Source organism: Haliaeetus leucocephalus, unplaced genomic scaffold, assembly GCF_000737465.1.
Source record: "Haliaeetus leucocephalus isolate CR32 unplaced genomic scaffold, Haliaeetus_leucocephalus-4.0 Scaffold206, whole genome shotgun sequence".
Classification (NCBI taxonomy): domain Eukaryota; kingdom Metazoa; phylum Chordata; class Aves; order Accipitriformes; family Accipitridae; genus Haliaeetus; species Haliaeetus leucocephalus.
The window spans coordinates 5,831,988-5,859,800 of NW_010972642.1; the positions used below are offsets into that span (position 1 = coordinate 5,831,988).

At 44.6% G+C, this 27,813-nt stretch overlaps 1 protein-coding gene across 1 annotated transcript in view; it reads left to right on the top strand.

The window, feature by feature from the left end:
* The window catches only part of CACNA2D4 (calcium channel, voltage-dependent, alpha 2/delta subunit 4), a 128,992-nt gene that overhangs the window by 18,396 nt on the left and 82,783 nt on the right, over positions 1–27,813 (top strand). The window contains exons 7-17 of the mRNA XM_010566340.1: positions 343–403; positions 1,008–1,158; positions 2,730–2,804; positions 4,032–4,121; positions 12,346–12,459; positions 13,542–13,620; positions 15,677–15,810; positions 18,861–18,938; positions 20,253–20,333; positions 22,801–22,875; positions 24,275–24,361. Coding sequence (XP_010564642.1) covers positions 343–403; positions 1,008–1,158; positions 2,730–2,804; positions 4,032–4,121; positions 12,346–12,459; positions 13,542–13,620; positions 15,677–15,810; positions 18,861–18,938; positions 20,253–20,333; positions 22,801–22,875; positions 24,275–24,361 — 1,025 coding nt within the window. The remainder of the gene's footprint in view (positions 1–342; positions 404–1,007; positions 1,159–2,729; positions 2,805–4,031; positions 4,122–12,345; positions 12,460–13,541; positions 13,621–15,676; positions 15,811–18,860; positions 18,939–20,252; positions 20,334–22,800; positions 22,876–24,274; positions 24,362–27,813) is intronic.

A 27,813-nucleotide genomic window follows, 5' to 3' on the forward strand; every position in this document is an offset into this window, starting at 1 on the left:
CGTCTCTGTCACTCCTGCTACCTTTTTATGCTCTCCACCACCCTTGGGGAGAAACAGATGTTGCTGAGAACTACATCAAAGTGGCAAAAAGTTCAAAGTGCAATTGCTCCCCAAATTCGAACAGACTATGCCTAGGTACATTTTACTGAGAACTGCCAAAGACCGTGCAGCTCTGCTTGTATTTCTGCAGAATGGCCACTGCTATTGCTGGCCAGACCTGCGTGCCCCCACAGGGTAGCCGGGTCTCAGCAGTGAACAGCAGAAGTGCAGGTGCCTGGGGAGCGGGGGGCAGATGCCTGCCTGTCTGTGTGTGTTGATTGCTCCTTTTGCTGCTCCCTTCAGGAATAAAGTGGTTACCAGATGAGAATGGAGTAATTTCCTTCGACTGCAGGAATCGTGGCTGGTAAGAGTTTTGGAAAGACTTGGCCAAAGCACCTTTCAGACTTCCTCTCTCCCTCTTTTCCAAGGCGACACCTTGGTGAGTTGCTGATCAGCAGTTACTGTCCCATGCTGCTCCTGCAAGAGATGAGGGGTACATAAATGAAGGCAATAGCAGGTTAGGAAGCCCTACCACCTGCCAGCGCCAGCTTTCCATATGGCATCTAACACATGCCACGTGGAAATTGCCACCGGCATATCCTTCCTCTGTCCCATCCTCCTTATAATTCTGCAGCCAGAGGGATGGGGCTGGTCAGACTCCAGAAATGCGGGGCACTCAGTCTACTCAGCACGGCTAAAGGAGGTTTTAACAATTGTCACTCTTGGCTGAATCTGCACATAGATCTGCAGCAGGCCCAGCACTTCTCACTGTGGGAAGTGAGATGCTGGGGCCAGCAGGAGAGGCAGATTGGTTGGAAGGGACCCATCAGATGCCTAGCCTGACTCTGCTGGATAGCTGTGCTTGTGGTACATGTTATGCTGCAGTTAGCATTGTGTGACAGCAGTACGCCCAGCGTGCCTCCTCCCTGTACGCTCACTCTTTTCCTTGTATCCTTCTTTATAAAAAGGTACATCCAAGCGGCCACCTCTCCCAAGGACATTGTCATTGTTGTGGACGTCAGTGGGAGCATGAAGGGCCTGCGGATGACCATTGCCAAACACACCATCATCACCATTTTAGATACTCTGGGAGAAAATGACTTTGTCAACATCATTGCCGTAAGTATGACCCATTTCCAGTGCTGAGTTGTCTTCCTTGTACCTCATACCAGCTCTTCAGTCCCCTTAGCAAACTACAGGCATTACAGTGGCATAACTACAACACTTAGTACCATGTTGGATGGGGGATTAAAACTAATTACCCTTGGGAAGTTAGCTTTGTGTGGTCAGCAGGGTGGCTGCTAAGTCATCTGACTCCCCTCTATGGAGGATGTCAGCTGCATCCTTTTGCTTGCTTAGGGATGTGAGTGCAACAGATAAAAGTGCTGTAGAGAAACACCTGACTAACAGGGACCTGAGCTAATAAATTTGCATAGCATAGCACAATACTGTGTTTGGGTCCAGTACCAGTATAATCCTCAGGATAATGTTTCCAGGTGAGAAAATTACCACCATATGCCTTTTTGTGCACCAGCATACTGCAAGGCTGCAATCCAATTCAGAGTCAATATGCACAAGCCTGCATGGAGTTTGGTCAAGTTGCCTCGGTGTTACTCTCTCCCTTTTTAAGCTCTGGCCAGGATGAGGATGGGCTGGTTACCCACAGAGAACCAGCACCACTAACCACAGAAAGCAAAACTTTTCCATGATCCACGCCAAGACTGGGGGGAGTTGGTGCCAGGTTAAATGCCTTTAAATGGCTGCTCACCTCCTAATTTTCAAAGCTAATTCAAGGGCCATGTCTTCCCCCAGGCTCCTTTCTATAAAAGTTTGCTAGGGCATGGTCACTGAGATATAAAGTCTACTTTTTGTTGGTAGCCTCTTATTGTGTAAGATAGTTAGAAAGTCCAGTGGTGACAGCTCTGTCTTTATATGGCTGGAAAATTGTTGGCAGAAAATGAAGGGAAGTCATTAAGGAGTTGGAAATATCATCTGTTCTTCAAAAACAAGCCCAGAAAGAGCATATAATATATATTCCTTTACTCACACTAAAAACTTACTGGCTCAGACACATTACAGCCTGACCTAAGCTCCTATTGATCACCTGAGCATCACTGGCCTCTTAGCCATGATGCTCTTCTGAACCTTGCAGGACAAGGTTTTACACTGGCATGTTTTACCTCACATATGTATCAGGCTAGAAGCATACGCCCCACTAATTATCACAATTTGGTGCATGTGTGGTAATGTGATATGTTATCGTTCAGCCGTGAGCCAGAGGCATCAGACATTCAGCTACAAAACCACTTGCAAGGTTCATGTGGTGACTGGGGACTCACAAAGTCTCCAGCAGTCAAAAATACGTGTAAATAGTGCTAGAAGCAAGGCCAGGGCACAAGTTAGAGTGTAGAGAAAATCTCTAGAGTGTGAGTGAGAAAAGAAGTAACTTTGTATGTGTAGATATGCCCAGATAGAACTCAGCAAAACATCATAATTAACTCATTATTCAAACAAATATGAGATTTATCAAAATTATAATTTGCCATGATTGCTACAAACCATTCTTAAGGCAAATATGTATAAAATGGCATAATGCTCCACACTGTTTTCTGAACATACACCTAAGACGTAAACCTATTTTATGAATTTTCTCCCATTACAAACCCTTTCTTTTCATTTTCTCTTTGCAGTACAATGATTATGTTCATTTTATTGAACCCTGTTTTAAGGGCATCTTGGTCCAAGCAGACAGAGATAACAGAGAGGTGAGTACCAGGCTCCTATCCATGTTATTCAGGTAGCTCTCTTAATGTAAGAAGTACGTGGTGTTAAAATGCTGTGACTTGAAACTCCAACGACAAGAAACAACCATCTCCCAGAAGCATGTGGGTTTGCATTCCAGAAACAAGCACCAGTTCAGTGGTGTGTGCTGGCTCCATGGTTCACCTTTGCTTACACGAAGCCACTGTAACACAGGGTCAGTTGGTTAGTTAAACAGCAGCAACCAGCTTCCCTGTGTCACAACAGACTTGGCACCACCGCTGCCAGAGCACAAGTGGACCAAGCCCAGACTGCTGTGGAAAAACAGCGTGCAGAGGGCAAAGGTTCTCCATCTTTGAAACCCCATATCCTCAGCCCTCAGAAAGGAGAAAAAACAGCCTTTTACTGGTGAATATGTTCTCAGCCTGGCCTGATCCTTCACCAAGGTGGACTGCCAGCAAGCTTTCTCTGATGAGGAGTTTTGCCATTTTGATCCAGGAGGTCTCAGCAGCCCTGAGGTGGTCAGCCTGTGGCCGGCTGCTCCACCACCCTCTGGGCTGACTTGTATTTTTAGTTCTTCTTACTGGTTTTTTTTTCTTCCTTTTTCTCTCTATATTAATACCACAGAGGCAGCACACCTCTCCATGTCTTTCACAACCATATTTCTGTCCAAATTTCTTTCCCAGCTTAGCCCCGAGTCACAGAGTACAAGTCCAGAGAGTGATGTCTCCTGCAGTGTTTCCCCGAAGGATCCCCAAGCCTTTTGGACACTATCTTGCAGAGAGCACTCTCTGGGGGTTTCATTTACAACCAGATTAATGCCTCTTAAGTAGTAGACAAGCATTCAATTTTTTTTTCCCCAATCCCATTGCTCTTGCATGCACAGGAATTTTTTTTTTCCTGAAGGGGTGGATAAGGGAAAGTCCAATTTCTAACAGTTTTGTCCTTTGCATGATGTTTCATGGACTGCCAATGTTTCACAGCCCACAGGCTGAGAAATGCAGTCCTGCTGTGGCTGCGTGGGCAAAGGTGAAACATGATGGCACTGCCAGTGGAGCAGCCACTTGACTTTCCCACCTCCACCCATCATGGTGCTGCACTACCCTGCCAGCAGTGGTGGGGGATCAGAAGTCCAATGGCACAGACTTTTCCAGGTTAGCCTTTCCTCCCCTGATCGAAGACAGGACCCTGCCTGCAACTCACTGCTGCCTTTTTCCCCCTCTTCTTGCCAGCACTTCAAGCAGCTAGTGGACGAACTGCAGGCAAAAGGAGTGGGGACTGTGAACAAGGCTTTGACAGAGTCCTTCAAAATCCTGAGGGAGGTAAGAGAGTCGGTGCTGATGCTTGCATCAGGCACAAGTGTCCTTGCCTGCCCCTATTCTCCCCTCTACATCTAATGACTTATCAAATACCTCATGGTGCTGCAGGGGGGAGGTGGTATGAGCTGATCTCACAGGCCCCAAATTTGTGACAAGCGGTGTGCAGGGGTGGCCCAGCTTTTGGGGAGGTGTTGGTTTGTGTGTGATGCCCCAGGACTGCCAATCCCTGCCCAGGAAGGATCAGGAGCTGACAAGGCTGTGGCCTCATGACTGGTGGGTTTGTTTTTTTTTTAACAAGCCCACAACTGAGCATTGCCCAGGCACCTTGGTTAGAGATGGTGGCAATAAAATGTAACTGATCAGCTGAGGGCAACAATTCTGGTCATAAGTAATGTTACCAGTAAGCCTTGGCAAGTAGATGATGATGAAGACATGAAAGATTATTCTCAGGCTTCAGATTTATTTCAATGTCATTTTGCTGAGTATCAGTGCTTGAGGAAGAAATCACAGGTACAGGAGAATTAATCAGTCAGTCCGATCATGTCCTGTGATAAGAATCATAAATGATTCATAGCTTTATATGAACAATTGGGACTTCAGTAGCCTGGAGGTAAACATACGACTTGACTTTGTTTCTTAAGGAAAGTTAACCAAAAAAAGGACCAAGAACCAGGAGAACATGCCCACCTCCTCATGGCACTGTGTATAGTGGGGTTGGCCTAATGATGCCGATGCCTTTGATGCTCACGAAAATATGTATGTAGTTCTATGCTAGTGGCCATAATGATGGCACTGATGTTAAAGGTAGTGTGCTAGAGGTATTGATGCCCTGGGAAGGATTATCCACTCTTACTTATATTACAAACTGAAGTTTAAGTTTGTTGGCTATTGTAATGCTGTTCCTAATTTATGCCAGTGCAAGCATGATCAGAGTTGAACCCAGGGATGGTGGTAGCTGAGCTGACTTATCAGTGGTAATAGAAGCATAATGGTTTTAATGGCAACCTGAGAAAAGTGTGGTGTAGCCTTGGCATTGCAGTAATAGGCTGGCAGCACTCCTAGTAGTAATGGTTCAACATCTTTGGGGGAAGATAGTTACTGAGATGACCAGGGAAGCAGTAATGATATAAATCGAGAACGATTACATGGACTAGATGCCTGCTAGATATTTCTCTACATGTATCCTTGCATTTTATGACAAAATTAACTTTATCTTTAAAATAAAAGATCCAGAGCCTATATAGGCCTGTGTTGTATAAATCGGAATATTTAAACGATTTTTCCACCAGAGGAAAAATGATGTCTTAATATCTAATGTAGTACTGGTTATGTACAGTGACAACAAGTTAAAGAAGCCCAATGCAGTACAATTGCAGACTCTCTCAACCAGCACAGCTTTGAAGGTCTCAGTGGAGAATAATGGAGCATAACCCTAAAGAAAGCCTGCTTGCCCCAGCTGAAATAGCAGCCGGTCATGCCAAACACAGGCACCAAAACTCGTCTGGGTCCACTAATGAGGAGACCTCACACCTCCTTTCTGGCAGGCATGGCTCACCCACTAGACTAGGCAATCCTCAAGCCTCCAGGAGTCAGGACCTCTATAAAACCCTGCATACTTTAAGCCAGGCATGCCTAAGGGAAATAGAAGGTACATGGTGGAACAGCTGAGACAGAAAAAAAATTGTGCTCCACTGATATAGCTGGACCAAAAATACTTCCAGAGAGAGAGTGACGTCCATGCATCCCAGTGGAGTAACATAACTCCACTGCAGTAATAGAGAAAAAACTATTTGGCAGGTAGAGAAAATATTTTTTCCTCTCCATTTGGCATTAAAAATGCAGTCAACTGTTTAAGTAGTAATCACTTATCTTGATCCTTGTTGATTCTCCCTTAACTAATGAGCTCAAAACAGCTCTGAGATTGCTCTTAGACAGTACAGCACCCAGTGGTGATAAAACCTTCTGATGTTATTCACTCGCAAGGTGAGGCGCTGCTTCCCTCATGCCTTTTGTTATCGCCTCAGATCTGGAGAGAGGGCAACTGACTCGGGCATTTGAGCATTTTTCCTTTGAGCATCTGTAGATGAGGAAAGGTGGCTGTTGTCTCAGTGACTGCTGGTGTGATGCTTCTCTGCATCTTGGAAACTGCTGTCCATGAAACAGGAGTTCAGAAACAGTAACTTCGTTGTCAAAGAAAGGTGTGAAACAGACCTATGTATCTCTTCCACCCAGCTTTCCTTTCCCAGTAACACTGGTCGCAGCTTTCTTGCAGAGTGTCGTTCACTGTAGTGGACCATGATTGCCTCCTCTTTAGCAAAATGGGACCTCAGTCCAAGGTCATTGAAGCCATCAGCTGGGAGCCTTGTTCACAGCCAGCTGTGGGGTGGCTGCATGTGCAGCAGGAGGCCTGCAGGACCTCCTGCAAGTCACTTTGCAGCTTCATCCCAGGATTTCTGTCTGCCTGGTGACATTCAGAAAAGACAGAGATTGTGTTTCAGTGTACACACAACAGCAACAGAGGCTGCAAATACATAGGCATGCAAGTGTAGAAACACGCCTGTTGTCCTGCAGCTGCCTTCCCCAAACTGTAGCTTTCCTGGTAAGGGCTTATCTAGAGAGTACCTTGATATCACCAGCTGGAGGACCCCAGGCCCTGCAAGTACCACAGCTTAAGGCAAAAGGGTACCACCTATCAAGTGCTCCTATGCTTTAAGGACTCTAAAATCTTCTCTTAGAGCTTCTTAGATCTGTATCAGTAATAGAGGAGGAAAAGGGTTTCTATCAGTGTGCCCTGAAACAAATCTGTGCTGCTGCAGTCATGCAGATGGGAGAAGGGGGAACTTTGGTGGAATTGGCCACCCCTTTCCCATCAGACAAAATTCACATTCTCAGCTTGTAATCATAGCCATTCCTCACAGACTGTCCTGTTATTGTTCACAGGAGCATATGCAAGAGAATGAAAATGAAAATTGCTACATCATGCTGATGAAACAGGCTTTGCTGATTACAATAGACAACCAGTAATAATCTCTGTAATGAAAGTGGCTGCAAAATTTCCCTGGTAATTTTCCTCAGTCCAATTGCTTGTAGAATTAATAGCCCAGTAGAGACCTACTCAACGAGGTATGAGTAGCAGAGACAGGTTGAAGAAGAGCACGATCTCTCACTGTCTTTGTTTTCCTCCATTATGTTCTGGGGTAGACAGGGCATATTTTAATCCATGACGCAATTTGCAGAACAGCTTCAGGAGAACAGTTAGCCAGAGACTCCCCTGCCCCTCTCTGCCATGCTCAATAAACCACTTAAACTCTCTATTTCAATTTAGCCACACATCAAGTGGTTTCAATAAAATATGTGTCCCAGGGAAACCATGGTCTTAAGCATACATTTATAAAGTGCTTCAAAATTCTCAGGTCTCAAGTGCCACCTTTTGAGCTCCTTTCTTGTTTATCAAGTTTTAGTCTATCTCACTGCTATCTTCTCTTCTTTGTTTCAACAAGCTTGGCATGTCTTGTCCTCTCGCCCTTTTCCTGCAGGATTTATATTCCTTTGTTCTGACTGCTGCTCTGCTCAAGGCTGCTTCCAGGCTGCCTGCCTTCCCTGAAACACCATCCTCCCAACAGTATGTAAGTGCTGCAGCTGAGAGCTATCAAGTGCTAAGCAGAGCAGAATAATTACCTTCCTTGTTTTACACACCATAGTCCTCTTAACACAATGTAAAACAGCAGCTACATTTCTTCAGACTTTGTCACATTGTTAATTCCTATCCAGCTGATCTGCCTCTGTGGTATTCCTCTCCAGCCAGCATTCAGCCTCCTGTTTGGTATTTGAGCCTCTGACTATCCTTTCTAATGTACATCAATTGTAAAGATATTTATATATTTTTATAAACTTGCCAAATATGTGTGTGTACGTGTATATGTATGCAAACACACACCCCTAATCCTAAAAGAGTCATATATATATTCATAGATTTGTTATATATGAATCTTTTAAGATTAAACAGTACAAAATCTGTGACTTTTATGGGTCCTCCTTTCTCAGGATCTGCTCAGAGTAAGTATTTTGAAAGCTGATGTTTTTCTGATGCTGCTGAGGAAAAGAAACCCCAAGTTCTGCTCTCTGAGGCCACCTTGGAAAGAAGTTTCCTCTTAAAACCAAACTGGATTAATGGTGCCTTGACTCACTGCTGAACTCAGAAATTACATAAATTTTGAGGTTAATTATGAGTAGTCACTCCAAAATAGCTATAGGTGGAAAAATAATGGTGAAACTTGTAACAAACTGGATTTCAGATGTAATTTCTGTGTGACTTGAGAAAACTGGTGTCATAAAAAGAATGAACCCATCTGCTGATGTGAGTAATCAAAGGAGTTTGTGGCCTTTTACACCCAACCTGTGTGGGGAAGCATTTCACTTGCACACTCACGAGAGGACTGTGTTATTAATTTTTCTAGCAGTGTGCTAAATGTTTAAGGACATCTTACCCATCTAGTTTCCTCCCTTCTTGTAACACATGTTTTCTGTTGATTTCCTCTTTGTGATCTCATATAGTCCCAGTCAGGTCTCAGCCCATGAGGCAAGTAGTTCAGCAACACCTTCTGCAATCCTTTCCCTTCCTGCTGAGCACAGATTATTCTAATGCTTTCAATTAACTTTTTCTTTAACCCTACCACTTTGTGACCCTGCCTGTAATTCATTCATTCTTTTCTTTGTTTCTTATCACTTCAGTGTGTACCCAGCCATTACAATATTGTCCTTTTGATGATGAAGTATGGAGGCTATAAAGCATCTCTGTCTGACGATTTCCCTCTGGTTTTTATCATCTGGCAACATATTCTTTTTACTCGCTTTCTTGTTACTTCTCTGAAGGTTTATAAATCTTTTCTTGACTCCACTTGCATTTTTATGGACCTGGATTCTGCAGCAAATTTGTCAGGATATGCAAAGCTCAGGATTTCCTGGTTTTAGCAGTTTATGCCATTTTGTTTGATGCCATCTCTCTCTCATTTCTTTACTGGCTTTCTGTTTCCTTCTCTACTGCTAATTTTCTACCCATGAGACACTTTCCACTAAGTTTGAATTTTCAGTAATTCTGGGGGCCACTCTGGAGGCAGGTCTGCATAAGAATGGGGTAGGAGGAGACTGAGAGGGGCTGCTCAGTCATCTGGCCAGATGTGTATATTATCAGCATGCGTGTCTGTGCATCACTGAGCTATGTTGATGTTCCTATTGCTTCACTAGTAACTCTGTGCTAGGCTATAACTGCAAAGTAAATGGCAATGAGCAAACAAGGGAGTACAAGAGACTATGACCCTGAATTAATTAGAGCACACCTGTTACTCCTGGCAACATCACCGAAGTTATACAGGAGAATATGTAGCTCCGTGCCTCATTCACCAACTGCAGCTCTAGCCCGCATCTCTTCAGACATCTGTTTTGTGGACATCTTGTTCCTCATCTCCCCTTCTTTCATGTTCCTGAGACTTCAGTCAGAGCAGGGAATTATGCTCAGAGCTTGATGTGAATGCTGTCAGATCATTTGCTACAGCTGCAGCCAGCCACAAAAGGACCTAAAAATCAGGGATTACCTCTTGTTCATTTGTTTTCTAAATCTGTCTTTTTAATCTCTATTTCTATAACACTGATGATCTCATTTTCCCTGTTGAAAATATCATCTACTCTTGTAATTAGGAGATTGCTGGTTCTGATACAGCATCTAATTTCTCAGTATTATGAGGTCTGAAGTAAGCTACATGAAGAGATGTCTTAAGTAGTTTGATGAAATGGTGGGTGACCTTAATTAAGTGTTAATTTAATAATCATCTAAACAAAATGTTGTAGATTGCAACAGTCTGGAATAATCTGCTTTCATAACTACAAGGTTCACATATCTGTGATCTGAACCTCAACCTGACAGCATCTCCCACACCATTGTAACCCTATGCCTCCCTAACGGACACTCACGCTAGCCGTTCTCTCTGCTAATCTGCACGCAGTTGATCTCTGTCCAAGGAATAGCTCACTTGGTACTCCTTGTCATTTTCCTACCTGATGGTCTGTAGCAGAATCCCATGTGGCTGTCAACTGCTTTTGCCCTTTTGTTTGCACCTAAGGACACCCTGCGCTTGTTCCTGTTGTGCCCCCTCAGCCTTTGCCCTGAGTCTCCTTGCTGAGCAGGGGGCATGTGTTCTCTGACCCCTCCTGGAGCTCTAATTACCCTATAGCTGGCAATGATGGGTTTTTTTCCATGGTACAAGGTATAGGAGCTTTTTGGACCATTGGAAATGTCAGACCTCGGGGACTCCCTAGAGAAAGACGTGGGAGATCCCCACTGCTGGGTTGGCATGACCACAGCCGCAGAGGTACAGTGTATCTCCCCTCTGAATGTGCTGCTCTGGTGATATGAAAGAGGAGGAGCACACCCAACTACCTCATCCTGATTCAGTCATTCACATGGATGTTTTGCCTGAGAACAGCTAGTTAGAAATGACCCTGTTACACCACCTTTCTCTCTCATGATCATCTGTACTGATTCTGGTCAGTGATACAAGTAATGGGACTATCAAGAAACAGGGAGATATGGGTTCATATGTGTGGTCATTCTTCAGAAGCTGTTGAATCCATGCTTACTGCAGTAGAGTAACAGGTACTTCCATGATACTAAGACTAACGTTGAAGGAGGCAGGACTGATAACATAAATGGTGGTGAAAGGAGACGTTATAGTGATATTAGCACTGAACCTGGTAATTTCATAATAAGGGACAATCATAGAGGTAATTGTAGGAGTGGTAAAATATCTGGGGAAATCTGGACTTGGAGTTAGCTTCCACGTATTGATGGTCATGATGTTAATCTGTAGTGGAACCACAGCACCATCCGTGTTGCTAAAGACGTTTGCCTTCTGTCCTAACATAGCATTACCAAACCAGAAGGAACTTGTGAATTGAACCCTAAAACATCTAAAAAGACCCAGTTCATACCCTGTGCTCTTGTTCTCCCATCCAGTGCTTGCTTTTATTTTACGCAATTAGTCTTGCCACTTGGATACCTTTTTCCTCATTTTTTAAGATATAACTATCCTCTTCAGTTTAAAATTGCTGCTGTGTTTGATATAATCTTAGTCACCCTTCAATTAGTCTCTTGTATGCTCTCCATCTCGTACCATTGCCTCCCATTAATCTCTTGTGCAGAGTTGTCATATCCTCCTCTTTCCATATTTTTCACTCTGCATCAGTTTCTGTATACCCCTTGGTTGACTAGACTTTTCTTTGCTCAGAGCGTAGAAGCAGCGAGATGCTGTGCAAGAAGTGCATACTGACACTGAGCTGAGAACCGCAGCAAAGTAGCTGCTCATTTTTGTGCCTTGACGTCCTCTGCTACCTCTTGTGACTGCTAATTCAACACCTCAGTTGGTGCTGTGTAAGGCACTTGGTTCTCTAGAGCCCGTGTACCTGAGGGCATGCGAAGCAAATGTCTCTGCATGCAGAAGCACTGGATGAGGAGCATTTGAAGGCTGGTCTGCCTGGCTGAACAGGCAGGATCTGGCTTGTCAGTAAGAGCAAACCTGTTCAACACCTCTCCGTGTGTCCTTGGGAGCACATCAACATTTGTACCAGAGTCCCAGAGTGCTTCCGCTCTACCTTAAATATCACTTTATGCACAGATAACAGGTCATCTGTCATTACAGTGTATGGCCTACATGGCACATTCATAACCTATTTTAGCTCTGATGGCAGTAGCCTTCTTTTCATGTGCTCCTGCCCTTCTCTGCTATTTTTTTGGCAGATTGATGGATTTACCCTGAAATAATGAGTCTGATTTCCCCCTCCTCTCACATTTTCTGCCATAAAAAGTGACAGTTATTGCTGTCAAATCCAAATTGCAGTGTTTATGGTCAGTCTATAGTTGTTTTGCATAAACGAATGTGACTGCAAGATGTGAGGCAGCAGGGAATCACACCCTTCCTCCACAGCACTTATTTTCTCCTTATTATTTTACTTCTTTAAAGCCTCCTGTGTCTACATGTGCTAGGCAGGGCTATATAAATAAAAAAAATTATAAGCAGCCTACAAACACAATCTTTATTTAAGCAGAACTCTTTCTAAGCACAGTGTGAGGTTTGCAAGAGGAAGTCAGGATCCGGCCCACCATGAATAAGTATGCTGCAATTACACAGACATGGCCTGTGCTGAGATAACTAATGCTGTTCCTCTCTGTTTGTAGTTCAGAGATGCCGGTCAAGGAGGCTTGTGTAACCAAGCTATCATGCTGATCACAGACGGAGCAGTGGAGGATTATGAAGCTGTGTTTGAAAAATACAACTGGCCAGATCGGAAGGTTTGTCTGGGAAGTGATAAATAGAAAGGGTGAGGAAAGGTGCTATCCTGCTATGGTGGGAATAGAAGAGCGTGAGCCGGGATGTCGGGCAGAGCTGAGCATTCACGTCCTCCAAAATGCGTGCATCCAGCTGTAAACACAAGACAAAGCAGCCAGCCAGGAACCTGCTGTGGTGATTTTAGAGGATCGCAGATGGATGTCTGTAGGTCAATGAATTTTATTTTTTTTCCATATGCTTTGTTTTCTAAAGGTGTGGGCGATCAAAACATTCTTCTGATAAAATGATACAGACTGAGCCGAGTATTTTAAAATAAAAATTAAAAAAAAAAACCCACAACTTTTGTAAAGAATTTTAATCCCATCCAGGACTGTTTATATTGGTCCTGTTTGGGAAAGGTTTGGCTATAACCAGTTCTTACGGTGGGCAGGGGAATGGCCCAGACAACCTCTCTAGGTGCCTTCCAGCCCTGTTTACTTTGGGGGCTGTGATTACAGGCTTGTACTAGCAGAGCAGACTGTGAAAGTGGAATAGACCATGGCTCATCCTAAACCCTCCTGATTTATTTGTTTACCTCATCCCAGCTAGCAGCAATGCACAAAGGGAGCGAAGCAGCCTACTGAGAGACCAGAGCATGGGGCTGTTAAAGCAGTTTATTTCAGGATTGACTCTTTTGTTATTGGTCAAACACAAGAGAAATGGTGAAGCTTTCTCTAAATGATTCATGCGGCCAGCTGTTCCCCTGGGTAAAGGATTCCTGTGAGCTATAAACCTCTCCGCATGTGGTTGCTGAGTGCCTGGCAGACCTGCTATCATAAAATCAAACAGAATTTGCACTTCTGCCTTGTTATTCACATGATCCCGGGTGCTACTTGGCTTTCTGGGCTTATTGTAATTGGAAATTAAGTTCCAGTCCACAAATGCAAAACCAATGGAGCAAGATGCTCCTGTCTCTGTGTGAAGGCAGAGCTATTGCCACAAATAGGCATTCACACCAGTGTACAACAGGATGCCAAACCTCGGCCATTTGAATTTGGTAGCATATTACAGCCTAATTCTTCTATCTTTGCATTCTTGATCCCAGGTCCGGGTTTTCACTTACCTCATTGGACGGGAGGTCACTTTTGCCCCCAATGTGAAATGGATCGCCTGCAACAACAAAGGTGCTGTATGGGAATGATTCCCCAACCCCCATCACACATGTCACGTGGACTGCAGCCATGGGGCCCTGGACCTCTTTAAGGCTTACCTACTGCAGCTGGGGCCCATGAGCCCTTGGTTGGAAAACAGCCTAAGGAAAAAGCAGACCCTGCTAGTCCACGAAGTGTTCCTGTGTCCAACTAACACAACTCCATCGTGCTGAGCCACCACATTTTCCTGTCACGGTGCCAAGGGACACTATGACCGAGATTCATGCTGGCTGTAGTCCACCTAAGTCCCTGTGCTTATTGTGTCCCAGTTGCTGGCTTTTGACAATCTGTCTAAAACTCTGTCAGAAAGCCTGACATCTTTGGGCTGAGATGTAAAACGAACATCTCTTCTTTAAAGATTTTACAGCATTTTTCACAAGGTCTGCAGGTTAACCCCTATATCCCGTCCAAATTCTTTGTGTGCCAGTGGTTTCAGTGAGGTACCAGGATAGCTTGTTAATCCCACCCCAAAACCAATATTCTGTCTAGCTGGCATGAAATGGCATGAATGGGAAAATCCATTCAGAATAGGTGAGCCACCTCTATGCATTTGGGGCCAGTTAAAAAGTCCAGTTAGTCCTATCAGAGTCTGCAAGGGTAAAGGAAGAAAAGAAAAAAACAAAAGTCTTCCCTGCTTGGGCATGACCTGGCCTCAGTGTGCCTGGAGACGGTCAGCAGTGCTTGCTACATCAGTATCCTGCTTAAACAGGGAAAGGAAGGGAAAACTGAAGCTGGGGGCTGACTAGCTAGGTATGTAGACTCTTTTCCTAGCTGAGCAGTGGTTCCAGCAGACTATGAAATGCATGGGTGTGTTTGCTACCAAAAATAATTGACAGAGAAGAGTTGCTGGCCTGCAGAATGTCTGTGAGCTGGGGACATTCAAGGCTTAAATGTTCATCTATTAGCAATATGAACCACACACAGCATTTCTAGTTTTTGTTAGACGAAACAAAAACCTGGATTTCAGATTGCATATTCAGCCATAAGATTAGTGACAGGGAATTCACGGTGCTGTTGGTTCACCATAAAATGTGAGAATGGATTCTCCTGAATAACCAAACAGAGAACAAAAATATGCTCTTTGCACTTGAATTCTCACTTACCAGACTTGAGCTCTGCAGAAGGCTCACTGATTTTGGTGGTTCTGTTTCAACACATTGTATAGCTCTTCTAGTCCTTGTTTTCAAGCACACTAAATCTGTTTCCACATCACAAAGTTTATCAGATCGTGAGCCCTTTCACATGGCAGTGTTTTCCAAGTGATAACAAAAGTTTTCCATCTATCTGACATACTCTGTCGTATATCAAGTACAACAAATCAGTTCCATGTGGTGAGAAGCAGGACAAGAGTCTTTATGATATTACACTGTGTTAGCATTCCTAACCAGTTAAGCAGCTGGTTTTGAGGAACTTTTGATAATTTGAAAACATTCTTCCCCTGTACTCCTTGTTGTAGTATTAGACTTATGAGTCCATCTGCAGGAACAAAGCTCTGCAAATAGGCAACTTGCACTTTTACATGCTGCTTCCAATGGATAGATGGACGTAGTTACCATCCTTGGATGTAAAGCTAGGCAGACAGAAGAGTAGAGTGCTGGAAAAAATCTGAAAAAGAAGTTGGGAGTTTGGGCTTCATATAAAATTGGGCAGGGTAAGTGGGTAGCCTGGTGGAATGCTTTGTTTGCATATGTTTGGCCTTCAGGACCAAAGGCAGCCTGACTAGTGGACAGTTTTGCCCAAGAACCAAAGCAACATTTTATATTTGCTTGGTATGATTCTGGTTATATCAAGACTCTGGTCTTGAGCATTGGTCCAGTATTTTGAGAAGAGAGCCCGTGCTTTGAAACTCCAGATGTCCACAGAAACTAGTGGATACAAGGCACATCAAGGCTCTTTCGGTAAAGAGCAGATAAACTGTCTGGGTAGATACAGTCTTTAACATCTAGTTTTCTAGCTTTGCATGGACACTCATTTAAAAATATGGAAGTCACATTAGCAGAGTGACTCACCCCTCTGTCTCTCCATGAAGGCTACTACACTCAGATCTCCACACTAGCGGATGTCCAGGAGAACGTGATGGAGTACCTGCATGTGCTCAGCCGTCCCATGGTCATCAACCACGACCATGACATTATTTGGACTGAAGCCTACATGGACAGTGCGGTAAGGACCTACAGCACAAGTCTTTAGTCAGGAAACAGTAGGCCTATGGGCCAAACTGGCAAAGGTGTCAGACACCTAGCTAGTATGTTAGGCATACAACTTGTCCCAGCTTCCCATCTAAATATCTTATGTGTATCAGAATTTAAATAAAGTCCTGAAATTTATGTAAAACCAGGAGTTGGGTGATTGATAGAAATTATTGGTCTCTGGCTCTGCTGAGACACACAATATTTCTTTTCTGTTCACTCCTGGAGTTGAGATGTGTATGCAGACTCAGGTCTGAATCTGCAGTGAACCAGGAGCCCAGCACTAATCACACAGGCATAGCATGACTTAAGCAGTGCTTCTGTGAAAGCAGGTTACCTTCTAAAGGATTATTCACAGGAAAGATTATTTACAGCTCAGGATACAGGTCACAGAGATTTATTTCCTCCAGCCCAGTAGCTAACTGCATACTGCTTGCCACTCAAAGATACAGATCTCAGTTTGGGAAGCAGGCTCACTCTTTCAGTCCTTGAGCTAGCAAGACCTAATGTCACCACAGACCTGTGCTCAGCCCTGTGGGTAAAGGACACATGGCAAAGGACCAGGCAGTCAGCACTCCCAGTGCCCCTTGCTTTGTCACAGGCCTGCCCTACAGGAAGATATTTGGATCATGAGCAGGCGCTATTACGGTGTTGTGTTGCCAAGGCAGCTTTGAAATTCAGAGGAGTAGACCACCACAGAAGGAACCTTCCCCTGCACTTCCCCAAATAGAAGACATTCCCCAATGTTCGTCTCCATCCCTTTTTACACTGCCAAAAGAGAAAGTTACAGTTCTTTTGGGGCTCATTGTGCTTTCAGGGAGATAAAGTTTTTTTCCTACACTGGACTCTGCACCCCAGAGAATTGTCTGCATAACTGTGACAGCTAGAGCTGACCAGAAGCCAGATTTCCCTCTACCAGAAACAAACCTGACGTCTCAGGACTATTTATACTATGTGAGGGGAAAAGTTTTCTAGAAATATTAAGAATGTTTCCATAGACAATCCCACTGTGGGACTGAAGTTATTGGCTCCAGTCTGGCCAGCAGCAGATTTAGGGTGTCTGCCACAGCCCTGGGGAGAACCCACAGTTTTCAGGTTCAAGATCCACAGTGAGAAACCTGAACTCTCTGAGTTGGAGTAAAAGTAGGGGTACTGAGCTTAGCTTTGTAGCAGGAAATGTGGCAGTCCAGGTCACACACGGTGGTGCTCGGTGTTGTGCTCAGAGTCAAGACCACCTGAGAAAGAAATATCTCCAAGACAGCCCCGCTTGCACCATCATGGTGCATAGATGTTATACTCAGGAGACTCTTGTGGGAAGGGACTGTCCCCCACCTCTGTGCTCTGGCTGACCCTTGAGGCTGCAGCTGTGGCACGCTAGCTCTGTGCAGGTGACATGAGGATGTCTTCTGCTGCAGGAGCTGTGCCAAGTGAGAGCTGGGGACGTGGTACTTGAGTGCGCTAAGCAAAACCTCCAGAAATGCTACTCACTACCAAGCAAGTTTATGCTATTAGCAGGCATGCCACCCCTGGCACTGGTGTATGGTGTCACACTTCCCAAGGCAGCTGCAGGGATTTGTTTGCTGCACTTGTTTTGCTGTATCTCTTTTCTTGCCTCTTGGCTTGGCTTGGCTTGCCATTCCCTTCCTCCACCCCAACCTCTCCCATCTTTGATTCATTCCTCCATTCGTGTATTCATTCATCTGTTCATCCATGTCTCTCACTAGCTGCCACAGTCTGAGGAGGTAACTGCACCCCTGTGTTTTGTGAGTGTGCTGTTTCCCTTGTGCCAGTTGGTGTGTCAGTGCCAGTGCTCACAGCCACAGCTGGCCTGTACATCTGGAGCGGGGAGGGGGCTGGGGCGGCAGGACTGAAGGAGCCCTCTTACACTGGCAAGAAGAGGAGAGGAAATGCTGGATGTACTGGGAAGCTGTGTTGTGCTGTTGGTTCAGAGTAGGTAGGGGTGTCTGTTGTGCAGTAGCTTAGTTCACCAGACCTCTTTTTCCATATGTCAGGTAAGCGTCAGAGAACTTTACTTGCTGTGTATTAGTGCAAGTGTTGCTGTGAATGGGAAGTTTCCACAAAGAATCATCCAGACCAGTAACTCAAGATACCAGGCTCAAATCTCCACCAAGTGACTGTATAGATTATTGACTGGGTCTTTTATGGCTCCCAGCATACATAGTAATGGATACAGGAGGTCATTTCTTGCCTTGCTACTTGACCAAATGAGAGATGGAAGGGGGATGCTACTGGCATCAAGGGATTATGTCCTTTTGATAGCTAGGTGTGTTTGGGAGACTCCTTTGCATGTGTCTTGCCTGTTTTACCTCCTTTCATGTATGTGTTTAGAGCACCTATCTTCTGCAGAACTGGGAGCATCTGTTACCCCATTACATGTGCATGTCCTGTATCCCCTGTAGAGATAGCTTGCTATGTTGTATCTGTTTGGATCATTATTTTGTCTCTGTTTTTTCTAAGCTTAAATGCTTGAGTAACAAGTATATATAAGCAGGCTCTGTGTGTAGTTGTGCCTTTTAAATATTTGCCTGTGGTGTTTCGCATTCGTGGTATTCATGTGTTTGCAATGTAGATGACATCTTGTTTGTGATTTCGTTCATATTTGTGTTGCTTTTCTCTATTCTGTGCTCCTTGTGTTGGTGGTTTTTACACTTGTTGCATAAGTGCTTATGTCTACACTCCCAATGCGTGGTGGGTATAAATAGTGCCACCACTTCTGCAGGTTCCTGTCTCTTCATTAAAACAGCTCTTTAATTTCTCCTGCTTCAACACATTTCACTGGCTTTCATCCCATCCTTATCACCCCACATGAGCAAGCATCCATCCCACAATCCTCTTGGATATAGAGTATTGAAAAGTGCTGCCATCTCTTTTTAGAGGGGTGTGGGAGACAAGGAGGTGGGTAATTGTAATCAACACCTGGGGTCCTTGGGAATTCCAGTGCCTTTCACTCAGATTATCTGCAGTATTGCATTTGCTAACACGTGGCTTGTTGTTCTGTGGCAGCTCTTTGCATCTCAGGCTCAAAGTCTGTTGCTCATGACAACAGTGGCTATGCCAGTCTTCAGCAAAAAGAACGAGACGGTGAGTGCAATGTGGGCTTTGCTCTCCTTCCAACCAGCAGAGGTGAAAGGATGCAGCGGACCTTTGCAGGGTTTTAAAGCCAATGGTCTCTGAAAGAAGAGCTGGCCGTTATTGACTGCGGTAGACCCCTGGCAGGATGTGCGGCTGATAATTTATCTGACAAAACGACAGTCTGTCATTTCCTCTGAATGCTATTTCTTAAAAATACTCCTTAAATATGACACTTCTCCCTGTTTTATCCCTTCCATTTTCAAACCTAGCCTAATTCACAGACCCATAAAGCTTCAAGCTGGAAGAGATCATTACCTTGTCTAGTCTGTCCATTTTATTGCAGACCTTTACATTTCATACAGACGGTCCTTCATGAGCCCAATAACCTGTGTTTGGCAAAAGTGTCATTGAAGAAAGGCATCCCGCCCTGAGCTCTCCATTGTGGTTTCTCACTCTCCATTAAAAACTGGTGTCTAAAATCCACTTCCAATTTGTCTGACCTCACCTTCCTGTCATAATGGCTTTCTCTGCTAGATTGAAAAGCCTGTACCCTTTGCTATCTTCTCCTGGGAAGCATCTTCTGCACTGCAATAATGTCAAACCTGTCTATCTTTTGATAAGATAAAAAGGTTGGACAATTTAAGTGTCTTTGATAAGGGCATTTCTTCTGGGTTTTGAAACCATTTAGACGCTCTTTTCTGTACCATTTCTAGTTTCTCAGCATCTAAAATGGTAGGTGGTACCTTACCACTGCTGTACAAGGGATAAACTCTTCATCCAGGTCCTACAAACAATTGCCTGCCTTCTCCACCTGAGGCTGGCCTTAACCTGTATTAGCACAGCACTGCAGTGGGAGCCTTCATCATGGTCCCCAGATGCTTACTAAACAACCAGTTCCCCATTTTGAGGGGATTTCCTGCATTTCTTTTTCATAGGTTAACAAACAACTTTGTATTTGTTGTTTGGTTTAGTTGGCCCAAGTTATCAACTGATCCATGCTGTTCTGCATGATTGCCTTGCCCTTGCTATTATTTACACATACTGAATGCAGGGGTTTGCCCTCAAAACTTGTTGTCATGATTTTATGTTACTTCTGAATCATAGTCCGATATGCTGACTAGTGTTGGGTAGAAAACCTCCTCTCCATAAACACTGGAGCAACTCCTTGAGACTTTTTGAGGTATGTTAGTTGGTTTTGAATTGATATATTCATACAAGCCTAGAGAGAACATGTGAGAGACTAGTGGGAAGGCAGTAATGTGTATTCAGGTAAAGAGCTACCAAAATTTTGCTTCTGAAAATGAATTCTCCTTTGTTTTTAAGCGATCTCATGGCATTCTCCTGGGTGTGGTGGGCTCTGATGTACCGCTGAGGGAGCTGTTAAAACTTGCTCCACGGTATAAGGTAAGACTGAGATAATGCAATTTGTTATTTTGCACAGCAAAGTCACTAGTCATTCTTCCATGGGCATGACTGAAAAATCATTCCTCTGTCTGTAGGAAGAACTATGAGTGTAAAGCAAGACATGTTGGATGTGGTGATATGTGGTTTCTATACAGCATGTGGGAAATCATTCACTACTGGAAGCTCTTAGGCTGCTTCAGAAACAGAAGGACTAGATGATCCAGTAGATTGGCAACAGGTCATGGAGCCTTTGCTTCTTGATGGTCACCAATCTAGGTCTCTTGGAGATGATATGATCTGACAGCCTATCTCAGAAGAATTAAAGTTCTACATCCAGTTCCCAGTGGACAAAAGCTGCCATCCCAGTTGGCAAAAAATAAACCACTTTCATTGTCAGTATTCTTAGCAGAAAAACTGAGGACTGAATGGACTACAGAGAGCCAGCTTTTCTGTCATGCCTAGAGGTTCTTGTCTCCAGATCAGCATGAAGATTTCTTGGCAGGACAGTGTACGGGAAGTTGGCTCTCACTCAGTTGTGTTGTACCTAGATAGAGTATTTGCTGTCCAGAATTGTTAGTCCAACCACTTTCCATTAGCTCTATGTTCAATATATCTAAAAAAAATATGTTCATCCACAGGAACCGCCACCACCACCTCCGCCCCGAGATGCACCGTTTAGTTTGGTTTCTGCTGTAAATTCTGTGCAGTGACCTTTTGTTCAATCAGGCTGCACACCAGGAGACAACAAGCACATCTGAGGATCATGCTGAAATCAGGCAATTTGAGCCATCATTTCAAGTTTTCAGTTTCTCTTAAATAACTATCAGGCAACTACTACCAGTTAGGCAGTTGTCCAAAATCTGATTGCTGAAGACTCACAGGACTGAAAGTGCTGTCAGAAGCTATGAATTTGTGCAGCGCTTCCAGACATGGATGCAGGGCAGACCATTCACATGCAGCTGTAGGAAATGATCCTTCTGGCAACCCAGGAACTATGAGAGGCAGGGTGCATGCACTCAGCATGAAAAAGCTAGCTGGTTTGGATCTGGGGGAACCTCCTCTAGGAGCTTCAATTTTTATACACATTTATTTTCTCTATAAGACTAATACCTTTTCCTCTTCCTCCCTCCACATCGCTCAAAGGCCATGTGATCACGATAATCTTTCTTCTGGGCCAAGGAGAGACACTGTTCTTTCCTCCAAGCAGTGCCAGGAAAGGAGGGAAAATTATTTGAAGGATTTCTTTATATCAGAGGCAGGACACGACTTCTCAGAAGCTCTTCCAACTCCAAACCAGTTTGGAAACCTAGGATCCTCAACTTGAATCCCCTGGCATATGAGTTACAAAGGACCAGTTCCAGAGTTACAGCCCTTGAGAGCTCATACATTCATGATTGTGCTTCCTGGGCTAGGAAATTTCAGCTTTAATAGGCCAACAAGGAAGTTTGCTGTAGTCCTGATCCAATGTCTTGGTTTCATTCTTGCCACACTGAGCTGAGCTGAGCTCAGTGTGCTTTGCAAGAAACTGTTTCGCTTAGAGAGAGTCTAAAGTTTGATCTGGTGATATGTGTGAAACACAGAATTAATTCCCTTCAAAAAGTCACAGACTGATTGTAAATGACTTATCTCCCCACTTCCCTAGTGTTATCCCTCCAGGATTGTCTCTACAGGAATATAAATTTGCAGCATCTTTTTGAAGATAGAAACCTTGGCCATTCTTGTTTTCCTCAAGACACCTCTTGTTTCGGCAAGCATGGGCTATCAGCAGGTTTTTAGCAACTCCGTGTTTAGCTGGAATTTGTGTTATATATGGGCTTGATCTGAGTAGTTGCTCTCTCAGAAATCTCTTGCAGATCAGGCCAGCCACTGTCTGCCCTTGTTAGATTATGCTGTTCCTTAAAAAGCATTTTAAGACTACAGGCTTCTACAATTGGCCTAGGCTAGGTCTGGTCTTGCCAGCACCAAAACATAATGCAGAGCTCCTCTGAAGATTGACCCGTTTCCAGGGAAGCCATCTGTGAGATTCATACTCGCTTGTTCATTCACTGCTGTGCATGTGTAGTGATGGGCATACAGACCTGTCACTGCTGTTTCTGTACTGTTTCCGACATTCCCCATCGTTGCCCATTTTATGTGCAGCATTGCTGTGCCTGCTGTGGACAGCTTATTCTGCCTCTGGGTGGTAATTGTCCATGAGGACAATCAGACTCTAGGAGGGCATCTTTTTCTGAATGTGTACACAAATCAACTACCTGCCCATCCTTTTGTGCATCCAAGCACAGTCAGCCTGCTCAGAGTGGCCAGAGATCCAGAGATAAATGCTTTGGGATGGACCCTATTTTCTTCTGGTCAATACCTTTAAAAGGAGAATATTTCTCAATATTGGTGGTGCCAGGGTATCAGTGCACCCATTACACAGCAGTGTTTCTAGCTAAAGCACTAATTATTCTAATGCCTTTTTCTCCAGCTGGGTGTCCACGGATACGCCTTTCTGAACACCAACAACGGCTACATCCTTTCACACCCAGACCTCCGTCCTTTGGTATGTATAGCTCTGAATTTGAGAACCTTTGTTTACTTGGAAACAGTGGCTTTCAGGGATGCTCCTGATTTCATATATTTTATTGAGCTGTGAAGGCTACCAGGCACTGATATATAGGCACCTAGGAGCATGAGAGCTAGAGAAATCAATTCCACATACATAGATGTATATATGCACACACACGTGTATGAAGTGTAAGGCACGCTGCTTGTCTGTTCTCCATAAGAGTGCATGTGAGGGCTCTATATGTGTGCACTTGCTATATTGTGGGTGCAGGTCTATTTGCGTCCATGCAAGGTTTCACTGCCAGGCTGAAGAAACAATTCCGCTCGCTCAGGCATATCTCCTACAAGAAGATTCAGCATGAGTAGGACCACAGTAATAGCTACCCAGCACCTGTAGCGTTGGAAGTCTTGGGAATCTGAGGCTAGCAGGGTCCAGTACCACAAATCTTAGCAACACGGTAAGTCAGAGACAATTTAGAGACCAGTAGGCTGCAAAAACTGTCAGGAACTTGAGGGAGTGGACACAAGGACAATGTTTCTCCCTCACAGTGCTACCTGGAGCTCCAGCCTGCACATCTGTCTGAAGACACACAGCTGGCCTCGTTACTCAGATACCCAGGCATGCAATGATTTTACACTTCATACACTTGTCTGTCGACACAAATCCACCTGCACACAGCTAAAACCGTTAGTGTGGATCCTGGCAAGGGAAAATGCCACCACAGGGCTTCACAGCAGCTGTCTTCAAAAAGGCAGCTTTGCACAGGGAGACCACAGGCACAGGTAGTTACTTCAGTATGTGAAGAGAAGGGACACATCCTAGGTAAGGGCACTGCTTTATCCTCTACCTGAAACTGGCCTCTCTTAATCTGCTTCACACCTTGTCCTTCAGCTGGAAGATTACAGGGAAATAGCTCTCCTGCATCAGTTAGCCCTAGGTGAAAAGCCTACCTTTCTGTCAGTGGAGTCAAAGCCAAATTCCCATCAGAAAAGATCTGCTGGTATTATAGTGTTAATGGATTCCACTCTTAGCTGGGGGAAAAAACTGATTTTTCTGGAGGCAAGTGTATTGTACTGATCTATTTAGAAGAACACTTTCACAAAGGAGGTCGTAGCCTTTACCTGCAAGTTTACCTGTGTTCCTGCCTGTCCCTTGCTCCTGGATCAGCCTCTCCCACTTGAACTCTCCTAGCTCCGCACTGCCCACGTGAAGAAATACGTGGCACAGGACCAGGAAGGCACTTGCACCCAAACGGTGCCTTCCTAGTCAGAGAATAAATTAGATACCCCTATTTTTCAAATTACATATCAACTCTTAAAGGGTTAGTTTAGGAAGTTATCTAGCCATTTACTTGGGGTTTGTTTTGTTCTGGTTTTCTTTTAATGAATGCCAGTATAAAGAAGGAAAGAAACTGAAGCCTAAGCCAAACTACAACAGCGTAGATCTCTCAGAAGTGGAATGGGAAGACCAGGATGAAATTGTGAGTATCAGAAAGTGAATTTAGCATTTTTTGTAGCTCCTTCTTTCTATTGCTTTGTGTGCCTGTATGGAAGGGGCGGGGGAGCAACAGGCAGCAGGCACTCCTGTTTTTTCTGTGTCTGACTGGCCCTAAGAGAGGCTGGTGGTCTACAAGAGGTCAAGGGTGATGCTCCCCTAGAAAGTGCTTGTCTTCCTTCCCAGTGTGAGTGTTCTTCCTCATGGAACAGGGGGGGCAAGCGCTGGCAGGAGGAAGGAAGCACTTTAGAGGGTGCTCCGGGGAGCCAGTCTGTGTGTACACGGCCCAAATGCTGCCTTAATACAAAGGCAAGATAGCTTAGGAGTATGGCAGTGTCCCATGATGTTATCCATATATGTAGTATGTGAGATACAGCTGAAGCCACTCAACTAACGAGATCTGCAACAAGGAAGAAAGTACATTCAAAAAGACACTAGAGCTTCCAGTCACTATGAATAACAGACAAAGAGGATAAGGGACTCAGACACTTAGGAAAACCAAATTTCCAGAAACCACCTTGTTGCACAGGTGTGGAGGCACTGAAAACAATAGCTGACCAGAGGGAAAAGATTAGAAAATACCTTTTCTACTGTCTTTCGAGCAAAATTATTAAAAAGTGATAAACAAGAAACGGCACGCACCTTAACAGCTGCACGTTGCCGCATTGCACAACTAGGAACCCAGATATAATGAGAAGGTAGAGAGATTCCTCTGTGGCTGGTTTTCTTTTACTTGGAAGAATTAGGAGAGAATAGATACTTAAGTTACTAAGATAAGAACTGAATTTGGAGTAAGGTAGAATTAGCTGTGGGACACATGCTTCTGGATTACAGGGGAGACTGCTGACATAAATGGATCTGATGCTATAGATATCCACTTAAACAGGTAGGACAAACGAACTGCCCAGCAAGAGGATCAAAGTAGCTACTGCTGCTAGTGCAGGCCAAATACAAAGGGCCAGACCAAAGGAACTTTAGAAGTGGAAGAGTGGCAAATTGAGAAAGGAAGTACAGCAGAACTGGGTGTGAAACATGGAAAGCAAAACAAAAATAAGAGGCTTTACATGCAGTGGAACCACCAAGATACAGGTTGCCAATGGCTTTGTGTGGGTTTGCTGATATCTTCTAGGACCTCTGCTCCCATCATAGTTTTCTCTCTCACTGGAGCCACTTTTAGAGCTGTTCCTCTTTACCCAGTTTGCTATTTTATGGAAAAAAAAATCCAGGAAATGAGAGGACTTTGCTTTACTGTCATATTTATTTGGCTTGCAGGTTCCTATCTGGCCAAATAACATTGATACCTGAAAGCAAATATGATGCAAATTGTAAGGTTTCTGTCCATAGGCAATCAGAGTAAAATTATCCAGTGGAAAAAAAGGTCAAAAGAGGCATGAAAAACAAAGTCACTTTGTGTGACTTCCAGAAGAAAGAAAGGTTGCAGTCACTGAGGGTACAGAGACATTCAGTGATGCAAGCGATATCTGCAGTGTGACTTCAGCAAGTCTAGAGACTCTCAAGATACACCCACTGCAGCAGAAAGCTGCCAACATTTCAACACTCAGATTTGCAGCTATGGTATTAGATCAATGACAGACTTAACATCAGTTGCAGTATAATCTCAGCAACACTGATAAGCAGCAAATTCAGACTGGAAAAGTATGCCCAAGTGCTAATGATGTGTAATACAGCCAGCTGCTAAAAAGAAATCTAGGGGAAGGAAGATGGCACTGTCTGGAAAATACCAATTGATGCACAATAGTGCTATCTGCAGCTGGGCAGCAAGGAAGTTTGGGGTTACTTGTAAAGCAACACAGGGATATTCTCAGTGCAAGGGTGTTGTGGTTTAACCCCAGCTGGCAACTAAGCCCCACACAGCCACTCGCTCACTCCCCCCTGGTGGGATGGGGGAGAGAATCAGAAGAGTAAAAGTGAGAAAACTCATGGGTTGAGATAAAGACAGTTTAACAGGCAAAGCAAAAGCCGTGCACACAAGCAAAGCAACACAAGGAATTCATTCCCCACTTCCCATGGGCAGGCAGGAGTTCAGCCATCTCCAGGACAGCAGGGCTCCATCACCCCTAATGGTGACTTGGGAGACAAATGCCATCACTCCAAACGTCCCCCCTTCCTTCTTCCCCCAGCTTTCTATGCTGAGCATGATGTCCTGTGGTCTGGAATATCCCTTGGGTCAGTTGAGGTCAGCTGTCCCGGCTGTGTCCCCTCCAACTCCTTGTGCCCCCCCAGCCTCCTCGCTGGTGGGGTGGGGTGAGGAGCAGAAAAGGCCTTGGCTCTGTGTGAGCACTGCTCAGCAGTAATGAAAACATCCCTGTGTTATCAACACTGTTTTCAGCGCAAATCCAAAACATAGCCCCATACTAGCTACTGTGAAGAAAATTAACTCTATCCCAGCCAAAACCAGCACAGAGCAGAAAAGGGAAGTGTCAAGAGATCTTCCCCAGCAGTCTGGGAGCTGTCAGCCAAACAGATTTTCTTCAGCCTTGACAGAACCACTGAAGAAGAAATTAGTCTGCAAAGATGTTGAAGCTGAGTGGCAAAACATCTAGATGTTGTGAGACCCCTCATGTAAACTGTATGTCTGTGTTGGTTTGAAACCACACAAGCAGATAGGGGAAAGGTGTCAGCAGCACCCGTTACCAGTGATGGGAATGGCACAGACTGATTAGCCCTGGAGCAGGAGAGTTTGCTGTTTGGGGTGTCAGGAATGAGTGCTTCAGCATGCACCCGACTGCCCCTTTGTCCGAACTCTGCTACACATTTTTCAAAGTGGAGGCCAGCTGTTGCCATAAGTGTCCTGCCTGAAAAGCATTACGGGGGCTCCCAGACACCAGGACTGTAATTGATTTCTCAATGCAGGAAAAACTACTGAGGAAGAAGCAGCGAGCCAGGATTGTGGCACCAACCTCCAGCCACTGTCACCTGGGGGCTGGGCACAGGGCAAGTAGCCTGCCTGCAGGCTATCTGGAGCTGAGGAGATCCAAGGAGATCTCAGATATCCACTGAATTACTTCTCCGCTGCCTTATGGGGCAACGAGAAACACCCGACATTCAAGAAGATATGGATGAAGCAGCACTATCTGAACTAAACCCAGAACCCACAGAAAATGCTGCAGGCTGTCAGACCAGAACAGAGAGTATGCTGTGGCTCTGGCAGGAGGTCAAACACTCTTAGCCAAAAAGGAGTAATAGTACTAGTCAGTGTTTTGATTTCCAAGACATGGGCCTTGGGAAACACAAGCTTTATATTCTAGGTCTGTAAATAACCCACATCAAGCAGCCATAATAAACAGAACTGTGGCCCTGTAAAGCAAAAGCAGTTGAGACTGGCCAGCATCTGAATGGAGGCCTGTCTCTGGCAGTAAGGAAGCAATTCGTGTGAATGAATAAGTTACTTCCCACCTTTTTTTCTATCCAGGCTGA